General features: G+C 43.3%; 1 protein-coding gene across 1 annotated transcript; it reads right to left on the bottom strand.

Moving 5' to 3' along the window:
- Positions 1–13,149: 13,149 nt before the first annotated feature.
- Positions 13,150–14,157, bottom strand: LOC128331200 (olfactory receptor 11A1-like). The gene has a single exon (XM_053264551.1). It carries the CDS (start codon positions 14,155–14,157, stop codon positions 13,150–13,152), a length of 1,008 nt encoding a protein of 335 aa, XP_053120526.1.
- Between the last annotated feature and the right edge of the window lie 3,698 nt (positions 14,158–17,855).

Here is a 17,855-nt window from a genome sequence, read left to right as displayed (position 1 = left end):
TTTCAGAACAGGCTCTGCCAGAGCATGTTTCATGCCTGGATATCCTAGGGATGCCAAGAGTACTATGACTTTGAAAGAAGGATTCATTCTGCCAGATGTATGTTCTTCTTAAGGGCATAACATAAACACACAAGAAGAGCCTTCCACATAAAACTCAGGCCAAAGGACCTTATAGTCCAGCATCCTATCTGCCAGAGCAGCAAGCCAGATGCTCCTGGAAAACCCTTAAGCAGGAAATGAGGATAAGGAATCTTTTTGGAGGCCTCAGGAGATAAATGATCAAAGGATTCTCCAAATGAAAATATATTTCAAGCAAGCAGGAGTTGGAAAAAAGGCAAATTAGGGTCTAATGACAGATTGTGGGATGATGTGCCATAGATGAGCAAAGGAATCTGACTCCCAATAGTTTAACAGCAGCAGGTTCTTCCTCATCCTGAATTCAGGAGATAAAATCACTGATCTGCAGTAAGTCAGTTACAGAGCTGTCCTTGCATATGCAAATAATCCAAGCCTATAGCTCATGGGGTATAGCTGATAATTGGTTTCGTCCCCTGAACTGTTTTGCACCTGGCTCTGACTGGTAGATCTCAGGGTTATACAAAAAGAACAACATCGATCCCACTCATTTGCTGGTGACTGGTATAACATCTTCCTTGCTGCCCATCTGCCATCCAGTCCTCAGCTACCACTCAATTTTACCCAAAAGGATATTTTAAGAATGTGGCATTTCCTGGCAAATGTTTGAGGAATTCTGAAAGCAGCAAAACATTTTCTTTTAATAAAGCAAGTGAATTTTCTAAGATCTCACATTTCTAAGGTAGCACTAAAATAAATCAAAATGAACTTAATAGCTTTTCTTGTTCAGGCCAACATCTAAGGAGTTTTGAGGGAAACAAAGATAAGTTTCAATAACTAGCAAAATTATTTGGAACATTCACATATGATTCATCTGTCTAGAAAATACCCTGTCTTTCTTTCTAATATTCTGTCTTACAGTGACAGAATAATATATAGAATCTACACATCCAAGATAGCAATGCCAGGCTAGGATGAACAACAGACTAATTTATATCTCCAGTTCTGAAAACAGTTCTAGCCAGCCCCTTCACTTCCACATTAACAAATATGTTAGGTCATTTTTGGATACACCCCCTTATTGCTCTAATTCTCATGATTTTCAGCTGAAAATGGGAGGTGGAGGAATGACTCAAGTGTCTCAGTAATTATAAGGTAGACTGAAAGCTAATTTCACTAGGGATGTGCATAAAACCGGTTCTCCCGGTTCGGTTCGGATCCGAACCGGGTCCGAACCGGACCAGGGTGGTTCGGTTTTGGTTTTGCCGAACCACCCCCCCGGTTCGGTTCGGATCCGAACCGGTTCGGATCCGAACCGAACCGGTTCGGATCTCAAAAAATAGCTGGTTTGAAAGGGGACCTTGTGTTCTACCTGCCACCCAAAATTCAAGTCGATTGGACCTTCCTCTGATTTTTGGCAATTTTTTAAAGTTTTAGTGACTTTGGGGCAGTTCGGGGGCATAGCATGGGATCTGGGCAAAAGGAGTGGGGTGGGGTGGTAGTGCCTAATGGGTGCAGGCTACCACCCCAATTTCAGGGGGATTGGGCAAAGGGCTGATTTTTCGTAAATTTCTGAAAATTTCATGTCTTTGGGGCAGATTGGGGCAGATTGGGGCAGAAAGTGGGGGCTGGGGTAGAATAGTGGGGTGTGGTGGTAGTGCCTAATGGGTGGAGGCTACCACCCCAATTTCAGGGGGTTTGGACAAAGGGGTGATTTTTTGAGAATTTTTGAAGTTTTAGTGACTTTGGGGCAGTTTGGGTGCAGAAAGTGGATCTGCCCCAAAATAGTGGGGTGGGGTGGTAGTGCCTAATGGTTGGAGGCTACCACCCCAATTTCAGGGGGATTGGGCAGAGGGCTGATTTTTTGAGAATTTTTGAAGTTTGGGTGTCTTTGGGGCAGATTGGGGGCAGAAAGTGGATCTGCCCCAAAGGAGTGGGGTGGGCTGGTAGATAGTGCCTAATGGGTGGAGGCTACCACCCATCCCCAATTTAAGAGTGATTGGGCAGAGGGGTGAATTATGGTGAATAGAAAAGGTGTGAATTCTCATTCTATCATAGCAAATGAGATATTTTTCAATTAAACAACTCTCATGACCCCACTTTCACTTTTTCACACTTTCCTTTACTATGAATAATATGAGGAAGTAATCAATTTAGCACACTTCACCTTATGAAGACAAACCTCATACAAATAAATTCACCATAATTCACCCCTCTGCCCAATCACTCTTAAATTGGGGATGGGTGGTAGCCTCCACCCATTAGGCGCTATCTACCAGCCCACCCCACTCCTTTGGGGCAGATCCACTTTCTGCCCCCAATCTGCCCCAAAGACACCCAAACTTCAAAAATTCTCAAAAAATCAGCCCTCTGCCCAATCCCCCTGAAATTGGGGTGGTAGCCTCCACCCATTAGGCACTACCACCCCACCCCACTATTTTGGGGCAGATCCACTTTCTGCCCCCAAACTGCCCCAAAGTCACTAAAACTTCAAAAATTCTCAAAAAATCACCCCTTTGTCCAAACCCCCTGGAATTGGGGTGGTAGCCTCCACCCATTAGGCACTACCATCACACCCCACTATTCTGCCCCAGGCCCCACTTTCTGCCCCAATATGCCCCAATATGCCCCAAAGATATGAAATTTTCAGAAATTTACCAAAAATCAGCCCTTTGCCCAATCCCCCTGAAATTGGGGTGGTAGCCTGCACCCATTAGGCACTACCACCCACCCCACTCCTTTTGCCCAGATCCCATGCTATGCCCCCGAACTGCCCCAAAGTCACTAAAACTTTAAAAATTCACCAAAAATCAGCCCTTTGCCCAATCCCCCTGAAATTGGGGTGGTAGACTCTACCCATTGGGCACTACCACCCCACCCCAAAATTTTGCCCCTGGGCCCCTTTTTACCCCCCCGAATCGATTCGGATTCGGATTCGGATTAAATCCGAATCCGAACCAAATCAAGGGTGATTCGGGTGACCCAGATTCGGGCACAAAACAGAACAGGGGTGATTCGGTTCGGGTCCGAGCCAAATCACCCGAAATCCCAAATTGCACACCCCTACTAAGCACACACACAGAGAAGAAGCAGGAGGCGGAGTGTGGATTCTATGATAGCATATTAGAGTGGATTGATGGTGTCTCATTGAAAATCTCATTTGCTATCATAGAATCCACACTCAATACCTCAGAAACAAGAGAACCCTGTACCCATGGGGGTGCCCCTACCAGAGATCCCTGTACCCCATGGGTTAGAAACCCATGGGGGTGGTTGGCACCCTATGTGCACTACACCACCACTTGCTCTGGGCCACCCCAGCACCCCCATGTGCACTTATAGGGCTGCTGAAAGCTCCATTATAACTTATTATGAGGAAAAACCTTAAAGACGCGTAAACTTCAAAAATCACTTAAAAATCACCTCTTTGCCCAATTCCTTTCAAATAATTCTGATAGCTTCCTTGCCCACCCTAGGAACTACCACCCACCACACTGCACTCTACGACACCCCTTTCCCCCCGACGTGAAGCTATACATTTGCTGCAATCCTAATTATTCTCTATGAGGAATTCAAAAACACTTAACAATTCACCAATAATCAGAGGAGTGTCCAATTGCCTTGAGATTTTTTGGGTGGTAGGCACCCATGCCTGTCTACCACCCACCCTGCTTTTGTGCTCCTAGGTCCTCCACAACAGGGGATATGGACTGGTTCGGGTCCCATTATACTCAATGAGAAAAATAATTAAAAATATTTCAAATATTCATAAAAAATCATAGGGGTGTCTGATTGCTTCAGGGTTTGCATGGTTGTTGGCAACCATGAGTGCTCCACAATAAGAAATAATGGCCTGGTTCGGGTCCCATTATATCCTATGAGAGAAAAATAAAAATATTTTTCAAAAATTCATAAAAAATCGTACGAGTGTCCGATTGCTTTGGGGTTTGGGTGACAGGTACCCCTGGGTGCCAGCTACCATCTGACCAATTTTCAGCTTTCCGAACCGATCCGAACCGGTCCGAACCGGTTCGAAACGAACCACCCCCAGTTCGGTTCGGATTCGAACCGAACCAGGGGTGGTTCGGTTCGATCCGAACCTCCGAACCGGAACCGGTTCGGACCCGAACCGGTTCGGATCCGAACCGGTTCGCACATCCCTAAATTTCACCCAGAAGAGCTGTATTGTTTTTCAGCTTTCTTGATAGTGCCAAGCAAAAAATAAAAGTTTCTGGTTCAACTGTGTGCTACAAGCTGCAAGAAAACATGGTTTCTGTCAGTAAGCATAATGCAAGTACCAGAAGGAAACCTGATGCATTTCACAGAATCTGCATTTTTTAATCTCAATGAGGGGAAAGTATGTTTTAAAGAAATTAAGATTAAGAAGACTCCAACCAAATGTAGCCCCTAATAATATTTATTTATTTATTAACATGTTTATACCACCTACAACCTGCATCTCTGGTGGTTTACAGTTAAAATCATTTTAAACAATAAATCAATTAAACATTAAAATCATTTTTTAAAAATGTGACCAATCATGCTAAATGGTGAATGGACCCCTATTGTTAAACTTGAAGGCAAAGATGAATACTTATTTGATCTCTCATGGGTCTCCATACATGTTTCACCTGATAAGTTCCCAGTTGTGCACATTTGATCCTAAGCTTCAAACGGGATAATTCTCAATTGCATTTCTATCTCTAACTGAACAACTATTGCTATAAACAATTAAAAGGTCTGAGCACCAGGTATACCAAAGGGAGAAATCCCTTAGCCATTACTTAGAATCCCAGGTGTTGATCAACATCCCTTGTGCAAGAATTATTGTGAGATATAAAAAAGAAAATGGCAACCAACACTTTTTAAACACATTGTTTTTCCCACAATTTATTTTTGGATGTTTCCAAAAGCATGCCTGTGGGCTTTGATTAATATTGAAAAGACCTCACATTATCTCACATACTCATTCTCCACAGAACCAGAAATTTCACCCCCTGTACCTATCTCTGGCAGGCCTTTTATTTCTTTAAAACAAACCATCAAAACCAAACAGCTGTTTCCTGGCCTCAGAACAGTAAATCATAATTTTGCTCTCCTCACTTTGCTAGATACTTAAAGCGGCTGACAGAGACTGTTCCCTTTTGCTCTTAGCAAAACTCCATCATAATTAGTAGCTTCCCACGATCCATTTTGTAGCCATACAGGGCATGTGATAGAGAAAGTCCTGTTTCTTTACCTTATCTCTTACTCTTTTAAGAATGTACTCTCTCTTCCTTAATATGCATGTTAACATACAACTGAGAGCACTAGGAAAGCAGCATCTGTTTTCCCCCTTTCCATCTACATAAAATGAAATATCTGGGACCTACCTTGTAGCTAGGCTAGTGTAGATCATGAACCCAAGGAGCAGAAAGAAAATAAGTGCAGACCAATAAACTTTCTCAGAAATAGATCTGACACAAACTAGAGATGAGAGCTATGTCTGTCCAAAGCCTTTACTTGTTGACTGGTGGAAACATGGGCTGGCTTCAGACATAAAGAGGAATTGCAGGTCCAATGGACCCGTGGTTCCGCCCCTTCCACACACCCCTGCTCTCCTATCCAAATGTGGACGTTCAAGAGAGCTCCCTCTCTGCAGTCTCCCTAACTGCAGGGGGAACTGGCTGCCTGGCCTTTACTGAAGGACAGCCCCAACAGCCAATAGCAGCCAGAGTGAGGGGGGAGCTTCCTCCCTCAACTTCGGTTGCAAAGCAACCAGACTGTGGTACCAGTGATAGGATGTACTGGTTAGAGATGTGTGAGTGGGCTCGACCTCGAGCTGGCTCAAGGTCTTGAGGTCAAGCTGAACCTCCCAGGCTGAATCAGGCCTGGTTCGGGGGTGCCATCCATGGTAAAATTTGTTGTTGTTGTTTTAAAAGGTGGACATACCACCACCAAGGGCTTTGGTAGCCTCAGGGGTGTTGCTGCAATCATGGGGAGTTTCCTGGAAGTTCCATTTCACTCTGCCAGCCTCCCCCCAGTCTCCAATAGGCCAGTTCAGACCATTTAGGGCCCATGTGGACCCTCTGTGAGCATGGGTTGGCCACTTTTGAGGCCCCCAGCAGTGGTAAATCCACTCCCCTCCCCCCAAATTTTAACATGTATGACACTCCCGAACCAGGCCCGAACCTGTTTGAATTCAAACCCAAACAGGCCCCTCATTTTGGAATGCCAAAACTGAACATGCCTGGTCCGGTTCAGTCCGGTCTGAGTATGGTTTGGACTCGAACTGAACCAGGCAAACAAGTTTTGTCTACATTCCTAGTATCACTGGCACTGCGGAACCAGAGGTCCAGACAGTGGACCTCATTACAAACTGAAGGTACAAATCACAGTCTGGGGAGGGAAATGGCAGGTCCATCTTTTGATGAAACTGCAGTTGTCTGCATTCGGCGGACATACAGTTTTCCAAACCAGAGGTCCCTTCACCTCCAGTTTCATGTGGCCATTCTAGGCAGTTGCTAAAACCTGGGGTGGAATTACTGCAGATTTTGGCACATAAAGCTGTATTGCAACCCTGCTAACTTGGCAAAGAGGTAACTTTTAACACGGTGTTTCTCTTTATTTAGCAGTGGGAGAGTAACTGGCCCTATTCACCCACAGCACAGTACCTCCAGTGACTGTTGCTGGTGTCTGTCTTATGTTTCTTTTTAGATTGTGAGCCCTCTGGGGACAGGGAGCCATCTTATTTATTTATTATTTCTCTGTGTAAACTGCCCTAAGCCATTTTTGGAAGGGCGGTATAGAAATCAAATGAATAATAATAATGCTGACTGTTAACATGCAGAGGTTCAGCCTGCAAAAATACCAGAAACATAGAAACAGGACTCTGAAAGTAGTCGTGTAAATTATTGCTTGTGTGTAGAGTTTGCACACTCATTGGCTATAATTCCTGGTGCAAGAATTATAAAAAGGGGAGAGGAGGGGTCAAATTTTCAACCCTATTTTTGACTTGGATTCAAAAGAATGCTTGACAGTGGAGCATGGTGGTTGTTTTGCATATTTTCCCCTATAGTGTTCTTTGCACAGAAGAGATTTAGGAGCTTTTATCCACATAAACACAAATTTGAGAAATAAATATGGCAGTATCACCAGTGCAGGTGAGAAAGAAATCAACATGTATTAAGTATTTATTTTGATTAATAACAGTTTATAAAATGACTCTTGTTTAAATGCAGTTAGACTTTGAACATTTTTGTTCTTCTGTACACACTGCAACCCTTGCTAGCTCTAGAAATGATCCAGAAATGAGGGGAGGGGTCATATATGTCGAGCCAACCTAGCCAGTTGGCAGTAGTGGTGCCTGAGAAATGGTAAGAATAAGGGATTTTTAAATATTGTCCCCATGTAGCTACAATATAGCACCGGCGGCGGGGGGAGGGGAGCTAAAATTTGATAAAGCAATCTCTTCACATAAATTTCTAGTACAATAAATTTCCTACAACCTGAACAGGAAGTCCGATTCCTGAACTGTCCAGGGCAATTCTGGACATATGGCAATGATACTTCTGTGGGATATACATAGAAATGGAGAAACTCTTAACTACTTTTTTTACAAGATCCGTAACCCTTGCAGTCCAGTCTCATGCATCCAGAAAAAACTGATGAAGAAAACCTTTCTCTTTCAGTCAACAAGTAGGGTTTTTTTCTTACATATATATACATTTTTCCATTTGCAATCTTGTAAAAGAGATCAGTTTACCCAGACATCTACTCTGGGTTTACCCAGACATCTACATCTATTTTTCCCCCATAAATTACAATACTTAAGTATTTTCCTGGCTGGCTGTAGTGTGCTTAAATTTGTGTGTGTGTGTGTGTGTGTGTGTGATGAGTGAGTGCATGGTGGGGCCTAGGGATGTGCATAAAGATTCGGAACTGAACTAGTTTGGCATTGAACTGTTTTGGTTCTATGGCTTGATAATGAGCCAATTCCACCCCGCCCCCATTTGGCTCAATATTGAGGTGAATCCCCCAACCTGTTTGGGGGGTTCTAAGTTAATTTGGGAAAAAAAATCTTACCCATGAGGGGCACTGCCATGGCCATGGGGGGGGGGTGTCTCCATAGGCTCCCCCACTGGTCTCCTCTACAGCCCGAAATCTCCCAGTTTTGGTGGTCTTCGGCCCACTCCGGGCCTGTCCTCTGTTGTGATGGCCATTTTGGAAGCCACTGAACATGTCCAGTGGGCCTGAAACAGGCTGAAGACTGCCAAAACTAGGTGATTTGGGGCTGTAATGGAGGCCGGCAGGGGAGCGGGAGCCTCTGGAGACTCCCCTGAAGTTGCAGAAGCACCCACAGAGGGGTAATATTTTTTTTAAAAATAGATAACTTTCCAAACCCCCTGAACTAAACTGAACCACACCACGGGGGGGGGGGGGGCCTACAAAACTGAACTTGCCCGGTGCAGTTTGGGCCAACACTCCTAGTGGGGCCCTTATCCTAGCTCCTGCTTGTTTCCCAGCCAACCAGCCTAGCTTCAGGCCTCTGGCCCAAGAAGAAATTTAGATTGGAAGCCAAATGGAAGCCAAAGCCCAAAACCAGTCAGAAAGAGGGAAAAATAGTCCTCCAAAATGGCACCCAGAAGACTTGAAACATTCCAAGCTTGTTCTTTTGGAACACCTGGCTTGACCAGTTAGAATGTTTGGGGCATTTGTATCCTGTTCCGAGCAATTAAACATTACAATATTTTTTTTTAAAAAATGTGACCAATCATGCTAAATGGTGAATGCACCCCTGTTGTTAGACTTGAAGGCAAAGATGAATGCTTATTTGATGTAGGTCTCCATACATGTTTCACCGGATGAGTTCCCAGTTGTGCACATTTGATTCTAATCTTCAAATGGGATTATTCTCAATTGCATTTCTATCTCTAACTGAACAACTATTGCTACAAACAATTAAAAGGTCTGAGCACCAGGTATACCAAAGGGAGAAATCCCTTAGCCATTACTTAGGATCCCAGGTGTTGATCAACATCCCATGTGCTAGAATTATTGTGAGATATAAAAAAGAAAATGGCAACCAATACTTTTTAAATACATTGCTTTCTCCACAGTTTATTTTTTGATGTTTCCAAAGGCAAGCCTGTGGGCTTTGATTAATATTGAAACCACCCCCTTCCCAGGTCTCACATACCCATTCTCCACAGAACCAGAAATTTCACCCCCTCTACCTAAATCTGGCAGGCCTTTTATTTCTTTCAAACAAACAATCAAAACCAAACAATTGTTTCATGGTGTTAGAAGGGAGAGATTCTCCCTGTTGTTTGTTTCTTGGTTAGGTAATTTTCACTGGACATCAGTATCAAGGTTTCAGACAAAGCTTTATTCATTGCTAGCAAAAGTTTCTGGGTGTGGCCAGCCCCGCTCTGCCCGTTCATCTATCTTAAATACTGTGTACTCAACAAATTTTGCACCTGCGCACTGTATACTAGTCAATGTGTTACTTTAACCCCAAAGGTTCTGATTTGCCTCCAAGTGCCACACTTCCTATTTATACTCTAAATATATCTGGCTTGAGTAATGGTTTCCCCTCTCCCCTCGAGACATTCCTTTAGCCATTGCCATCATAAAATATCTTCAAGGCGAGGCGGGGAGGGATCTACCAGCCACTGCAGGTGCTGGTGATAAGGCATCTGTGCCAACCAACCGTGCTTTTTGGCTGTTTGAGAGCTATTTGCAAATAATATTCCAACAATGGCCTCAGAAGAGTAAATCATAATTTTGCCTTCACCTCCAGTTTCATGTGGCCATGCTAGGCAGTTGCTAAAACCTGGGGTGGAATTACTGCAGATTCTGGCACATAAAGCTGTATTGAAATGCATGCTGACTCAGGTGGATAAGACCCAACTGAATTCAAGTAGTCTTACTTACTCTGAAGTAAACATGCAGAGGTTTTGCCTACAAAAATACCAGAAACACGAAAACAGGACTTTGAAATTAGTCATGTAAACTATTGCTTGTGTGTAGAGTTTGCATACCCATTGGCTCTAATTCCTGCAGCAAGAATTATTAAAGGGGAGACAAGGGGTCAAACTTTCAAACCCTATTTTTGATGTTCACAAATTCAAACCTCTGCACCATTAAACTGATGTTTAATGTTATGTGCGAATGTGGCCATTGTGCTTCTTTACAGACAAACATTCAGGACCGGTTCAGTCCTGTCCAAGTATGGTTTGGACTTGAACCAAACCAGGCAAACTGGTTTTGTACACATCCCTAGTACCACTGGCACTGTAGAACTGGAGATCCAGATGGTGGACCTCATTACAAACCGAAGGTACAAATCACATGCAGGAGAGGGAAACTGCAGGTCCATCTTTTGATGGAACTGCATTTGTCTGCATTCGGACATACAGTTTTCAAAACCATGAACTGAATTAACACAACAGATCTAATTACAGAAGCATCCATGCGGACGGGGAGAAGGCAGGGTTCAACCTACCTTCCCCCAGAAGATTGTGCTAGATCCCTTTGGCATGCAAGTTGCACAGCCACATGTTTTGCCCTGCTGGGTGTAGGGTGGAGCAACAATGCCTCTACATATCCCACAAGACATCTTGCAGTGAATGTCCCTTCCTTCCATATGAGTCTAGTCCTGGACAGCCCTTTTTTCATGGGTTGTTCACCCCCACCCCCACCCCCCACTTAGGTGAAGCACTGGTCACCTCGATCACAACCTGTTCAACCACCCCATGGAGTTACAATGCCTGTCACTCACTTGGAACACTCCCCCACCTCCATTGGCTTGCAGATTGGTTCCAAAGCTCTCCAAAGATTGCTGAATGTAACCAAGTGTGTTTGGGTCTGCTTCAGCCACCCACTCTGACACTGGATCCAATGAAAGAGTGTATGGTGACATGCTTGTAGGAATTATTTATTACCAATATACCCTGTTAGCCTTGCCTGGCCTGAGCCTAACTATGGGGCCCAGGTTCAGCTGTTGTCCACTGCTTAGAAAATGAAGCACTAACTCAAAGGATAAAAGTTAAGAGTTTATTAGATACCTCACTATTCCAAGTAATCTGCAGATCATAGTCCAGCTACACTGAAAAACAATGCTGGTATTGAGGGATCAAACCCTGAACTGGAGACCTGATATGAATCTGATGACAACTGCCAGTCCTATGGCAGGACTTCTTGGTTGCCTCTCCAAGTCTTTGGAATGCACTCCCTGCCAAAATAAGAGCCTCTCCATCTCTGACAGATTTTTAAAACTTCTTAAGACACATTTATTCACTCAAACGTTTTAGCTAGAATTGTGATTTTAAACTGTTTAAACATTTTAATTTCTGTTTTAATTTGTTTTATGTTTCTTAGTTGAATTACACCACTCGTGTGTAGAGCCTCAATGTCTAGTAAACAGTCATAGGAACATAGAAAGCTGCCATATACTAAGTCAGACCATTGGTCTGTCCAGCTTCACAAACTGGCAGCGGCTTCTCCAAGGTTGCAGGCAGGAATCTCTCTCAGGCCTATCTTGGAGAAGCCAGGGAGGGAACTTGAAACCTTCTGCTCTTCCCAGAGTGGCTCCATTCCCTGAAGGGATTATCTTATAGTACTCACTCTTCTAGTCTTCCTTTCATATGCAACCAGGGCAGACCCTGCCTAGCTAAGGGGACAAGTCGTGCTTGCTACCACAAGACCAGCTCTCCTCTCCTGTCATTCTTTACTTCCTCTTTCCCACAATATCTTGAAATCACCTGACAGTCATTTTCAGCTCATCTTTTCCCATAGCTACAGATCTTGCAGTATCTTAAGCTGTGGAGCAAACTGGACTAGGAAAATAGTCAGCACTGCAGAGCATAGAAGTGAGCAGAGTTTGGCTAAACATAATATACCTAATAGATATTAATTTTCTTTAGAAATATGCAAGCCCCTTCTGCTTCATGATGAAGGCTTTCCAGGGCTGCTGGGATATAATCCAGGTCCCTGCAGGCCAATGACTGCTGCAGTCCACTCCCCTGCAGTGGAAGGTTCAAGTGGAAGGTGCACCACAGCAACCTGTCAGCAATAGTGACTGTGTGCCAGACACACCTGCCAATCCTGACTAAGCTCTGGAGCTGAAAAAGCAGTTGAACTTTACAGATTTGGGACTCACCTTGCTGCGATGCTAGTAGTGTGAATGGACCCAAGAAGATGCAGAATAGATGTGACACCAACTATGAAATCCAGCAAGGACTACACAGAGCCTTTCATTGTTGCCTGGCCATATCAGCTGGAGAACATGCTGATATGTTCTCCAGCTGAGTTTGTAAAAATTGAACTGGAATTTATACAGATTCTGGCATATTTAGCTGCACATATACAGGTATACCTCCCATTGAGTTCATGTAGGCTTATTTAAAACAAAAAAATAGGCTCAGCCTGCAAAAATACCAGAAACACACAAGACAGACTCTGGGAGCAGCCACATAAACAGTATTGCCTGTGTGAAATATACCTAGAAATGAAGAAACTCTCTGAGGTTATTCACGCAACTGTAAACCGAGTAGGAAAAGTGTCTACTTTGGTTTGGAAGATGTGTACATTCCTAATTCTTGGTTGTGTGGCTGCAAAAGACTAGGTAGGAGGAGGGAGCAATTATTTTGTGGAATCAAGGTAGGAAGAAGAGCTGGGCTGGGCAGTGCTATCCTACCCAGCTTTCATACCCAGCATTTGACCAAGGTAGGAGGGAATGCTGTCCTACCCAATGTATCCTCCTACCTTGATTCCACATGATCACTTATCCCTCCTCCTTTCTAGTAGTTTGCTCTCACACAATGAAAATTGGAAGCACATACAGCTCCCAAAGCTGAGTAGGAAACTTGACCTACCCAGTTTTCTGTTGTGTGGATGACCTCTCTCTCTTTCTTCTTTTTACAATAAGTAAAAACTGCTATAGTCTTAGGGCCCAATAAGACTGCAATAAGTCTTAGGGCCCAGTATATAAACATTCAAAAATATATTATTTTTATTTAAAATATTTATATACCACCCAGAAAAAACATCTCTGGGTGCTTTACAATAAACTGATAAAGCTTAACCTTTCAGTCAACAGGAATTTGGCTTTTGATACATATGTATGAAATGATCGATTTGTAACCTTGTAAAAGAGATTGGTTTACCCAAACATTTCCTCAAAGCCCTGATTACCTCTTTATTCCTTAAGGTATAGATGAGAGGATTGAACAGTGGAGTCACAGCAGTGTAGAAGACGGAAAATGTTTTTTTCATGTTCTTGGAATGATCAGCAGAAGGAACCATGTAAACAGCAAAGATACTTCCATAAAATACAGTCACAACAATAAGATGAGATGAGCAGGTGGAAAAGGCTTTTTGCTTCCCTGTTGTAGTTGGAATTTTCAGTATAATGGAAATGATACAAATATAGGAGGTTAAGGTTAAGACTGTGGGAAACATGGATATAATGCCACACACCACTGTAAGAGCCAATTCTGCAAGCCTTGTGTCACTGCAAGAGAGTTCTGTCAAGGATGGTAAATCACAGAAGAAATGATCAATTTCATTGGATTTGCAAAAGGACCAGCTGGATGCGAATGCCATGACTACCATGCTGCTTGTAAACCCACTTACCCAACAGCATGTAGCTAGCAGGATGGAGATTCTCAGATTCATAAGAACAGAATAATGCAGTGGTTTGCATATTGCTATGTACCTGTCATAAGACATCAGAGCTAATAGATAACATTCTGATGCTGACAAGGTACCAAATGTATACATCTGAGTCATGCAGCCAGTAATGGAAATGGTTTTGTCTCCCGTCAGAAAGCTGCCCAACATCCGAGGGATAATGTTTGAGATGTAACAGATCTCCAGGAATGACAGGTTACCCAGGAAGAAATACATGGGAGTCTGAAGGTGTTGATCAGTCAGAAGGAGCACAATGATGAGGATATTCCCCGACATGGTCATGATGTAGATGGCTAGAAACACTAGGAAGAGAAGGATGTGAAGTTGTGGGAGATCTCCGAATCCTAGGAGGATGAAAACAGTGACAACTGTTTGGTTTTCCCCTTGTGTGCTTTCTATAGGTTGCATCTGTGGGAGAAACACAGGGATTATGCAAACTTTCCTCCTTTTTCTCCGTCCTTCCTTCTGGTCATAGTGTCAAACACAGATTGTGGGCCCCATGTTAACTCTGATCCCCCTCTTGCTTGTGGTCACCTCTTTTAAGAACCGTATTCTACAGTAAGGTATTTCTAGGCAGCCTGCCACACTCTTATCATCCCTGAGAGGTCCTGGCCCCTCTCCCGTTTCTGTGCTTTTAGCTTACAGTGCAGAAGCTCCCTGAGAAATTCCACTTCTTATAGAAACCTGTTTAGTTTCTCAGATAGTTTTTCATGGGAGGAACTCTAAAATAATCCATTCACTTTTGCAAGGGAAAATCCGTACTGTAGCTATATTCAGCATATGTAAGGATCAGCTAGAGGTGTTCAAAAGTTGGCCTGTTTTCTTAAATAATGTCCCTATTGTGAACTCTTTGGGCTCAGCAAAAGCAGTTGGAGGGGATTCTGGCCCACCATTCATGGGTAAGGAGTCAAAAAATATGAGCATATTTTGCATTTTTGGTGTAGAGACATGGGAAATGGGAGGTTGTCACTTTCCGGAGTGAAACAAAAGGCAGGAAGTGGAGGATGCTTCATCTCTTCCTGATAGACTTGGATAATTAAATGGGAAATTTATGTATGTGTGTGAAAATTAGTTTCTGAGGGATGTGCTGAAGGCGTAATGGATCTAGTGAACAGATCAAATAGGGCATCTGACTGATACAAAGAGGTAATGAGAAAGGCCCTGATACTGAACTTCATGAGTAGAGAAAACGCCTTATATTTACTTAGTAAATAGACAGCATGGCATACTGATGGCTCAGAAAAACATAACAGAGTAGATTTTTAAAGAAAATGTAACATCCTACTGGCAATTATGTATAATTTATATATGGTAAGTAGGTTTTACAGAATCTAGGAAGGCAGAAAGCATATACTGTAGTCCATGTAACAGGTTTGGCAAACTATTTAGTGCATCTTTGTTAAAGTTTGAGAGGGATGATAGAAGAACATTTTAAAAAAATGTTTTATTGAATGAATCTGACCTCCAGACCATCAGGTGGTCATGTCTATCTTCCCAAGTTTTGTTTTCATGGTTGATACCTGAGTTGATTATCTAGAGATGCCAAGGATCAACTTTCCAATGTGTTACATCACCATTCTTCCTATGAAGAAGCAGCACAATGACTTTAAAAAAAAAGGAAGGGCGTAAGCTTAAACTGCGTGATTGGACTCTGAACGTATATTGGTTTAGCATTCTCCCACACTCACCAACTGCAACAAAAAAATGTAAAATTATGTTGTATGACCACTTGGGTTCTCCCTGTGGAGATGATGTGCTATAAAAAGTGAGACAATGAAGCAGGAGTGAGGGATGAATGAGATAGCAAGGCTTTCATGGATATACCTGGATTGGACCATTTTATCTTGGTGCTTGCAATATAAAGATGTATTCATGGCTGATAAATGAGACATTGTATCTGAACATGTAAAGGATTCCTTCCAATGTATGATTTGCATCACTGTTCCTCCCATGAAGAAGCAATGGAAACTATAAGAAAGGAAGGAAGCGTAAACTGCTTGATGGGACTCAAGCACTTGGTTGTGCAGTGGGGGAATGCTTGACTAACAAGCAGAATGTTGCCGGTTCAAATCCCCACTGGTACTAAATCGGGCAGTAGCGATATGGGAAGATACTGAAAGGTATTATCTCATTCTGCGTGGGAGGAGGCAATGGGAAACCCCTCCTGTATTCTACCAAAGAAAACCACAGGGCTCTGTGGGTGTCAGGAGTCAAAATTGACTTGACGGCACACTTTACTTTACTCTCAACAACTGCAACCCAAACCGGAGAATTACATTGTACGACTGCTTCGGTACTCCCTATGAAGATGTTGCACTATAGAAATTGAGAGGATGAAGCACGGGTGAGGGGTGAATGAGATAGCAAGGGTTACAGATCACGATATACTTGGATTAGTCCGGGGGCTGGAGATATAAAGACAATTCTTCCAGCCATTTTGCTCTTCTTTTCCCTAGAATTGTATAAATCTGTTCAGACAATACGTTACCACCATGGCTGAGATGCTGAAGCTTGAATGTCCACCGTTAGATTCTCAACATCCTTGCTTATTTTGTATTTCTTTCAAAACCTGTTCAGTAATAGAGCACTATGTTGTAAGCTGGTTGCTGCTATGCAAACAGTATTTAACTCCTTTCTCCTGTAGGGCAGCAAATTCCCTTGGGATAATTCACTAGAGGAGTATATTCTACACAGTTTTTGATTAAGAAGTTGTTACATCAGTCTCTCTGGGGTAAAGGGGAAAATCTAACCTTCCCTATGAACATGAATAACATTCCCTAACCACTGAAGGTCTTCAATTAAGAACAGCAACACCACTTTAAAATCAACAAGGAAGCATTTTCCTCATTGAGAAGGAGGATCTATTTTACACCACATTGTGTAATGACAATAAGACAGCCTGATTTATTTTCAGTTTTTTTTGTTAATAATTCCCAATGTGGAGGTTGCCTTTGCTACAGAATACCTTGTTGGCCATTCCAAACCCATGAGCACTTTTCCAGGAACACTTAGGAACAGCCAGCTCAGATCTTTCCAGTCCCCATAGATGAAGATTATCCACTCAAATCATCATGCTCTCACTACTTGTGTCAGCATTTGCTAAGAAACAAGATGGGATAGAATCCCTTCTGAACTTATCAGGCCCCAATGGAGGCATTCAAAGTAAAGCAAAATATCTTTCTTAAGCTGATTTTGGAAATGTAGGAACAATAGTGATCATCCAAAATAACAGTACGCTGACACAACAGCATTTGTATTTTGTCATTCCTAGATGAGTGCTCCACTAACCTGGGTTTTTGGGTTGTGAGATGCTGCAGCATATATCCATGCAATGGTGACTCGTGAGGAGACCCTCAACCAGGCTGCTCCATCAACCCTCCCAGCCTCAGGGGTCTCCCCAGCATGCCCCATGCACTCGCATGGGGCATGCTGGGACTTCCAGGTGGCCCCTGATCTCCACGACCCCTACCAGTTCCATGACGGAGCTAGTAGTTGTGTGGGCAGCCGATCTGGCCACCCAGGGCAAGTGCTCCGCTCGTGTGTGGGGAGACCGGGCTAAGCCCGTTCTCCCTCCACCAACTGTCCCGGTGCTTCACACTAATCGTGTGAAGCATCTCATTTTCTAACACTGATAAGGTTACTGCAGAAAGCAGTCTCCTCCAGCCAGCTGCTGAGATGGACTTGTATAAACAAAATGTGCTGAGCATCTCAGAAGAGTTTTTGGACAGTCTCCAGGATGACAGTCTAACTTTCCTGTCTAATGATTTGGTGAAGGAGATGCAGCAGAGAATTAATGGAATCAGTGGAAATTTGCTTAGCCTTAAACAAGCCTTTTCTACATCACATGCGCCTTTTCTTTCGCTGGACTTCTAGGTCCCTGTGGAGCCGAGCTGCTTCTGGTATTGGTATTTGGACAGAAGCTGTCCAATCTCAAGGTAATCCATATCTGTGGGACTCCCCTTTCCACGTCCTTACACTGCTTCTGGCTTGGGGATTATTGCATGACATCACAAGGATTTGTGAATTTGTGCTCCTGAAAGCCTGATTCAAACATTATTACCAAAAGATGCCATGCTAACATAAAGGTAAATTGTGCTGTCAAATCG

Source organism: Hemicordylus capensis, chromosome 6 (assembly GCF_027244095.1).
Source record: "Hemicordylus capensis ecotype Gifberg chromosome 6, rHemCap1.1.pri, whole genome shotgun sequence".
NCBI classification, from domain to species: domain Eukaryota; kingdom Metazoa; phylum Chordata; class Lepidosauria; order Squamata; family Cordylidae; genus Hemicordylus; species Hemicordylus capensis.
This window is presented reverse-complemented; position numbering and strand designations above follow the sequence as displayed.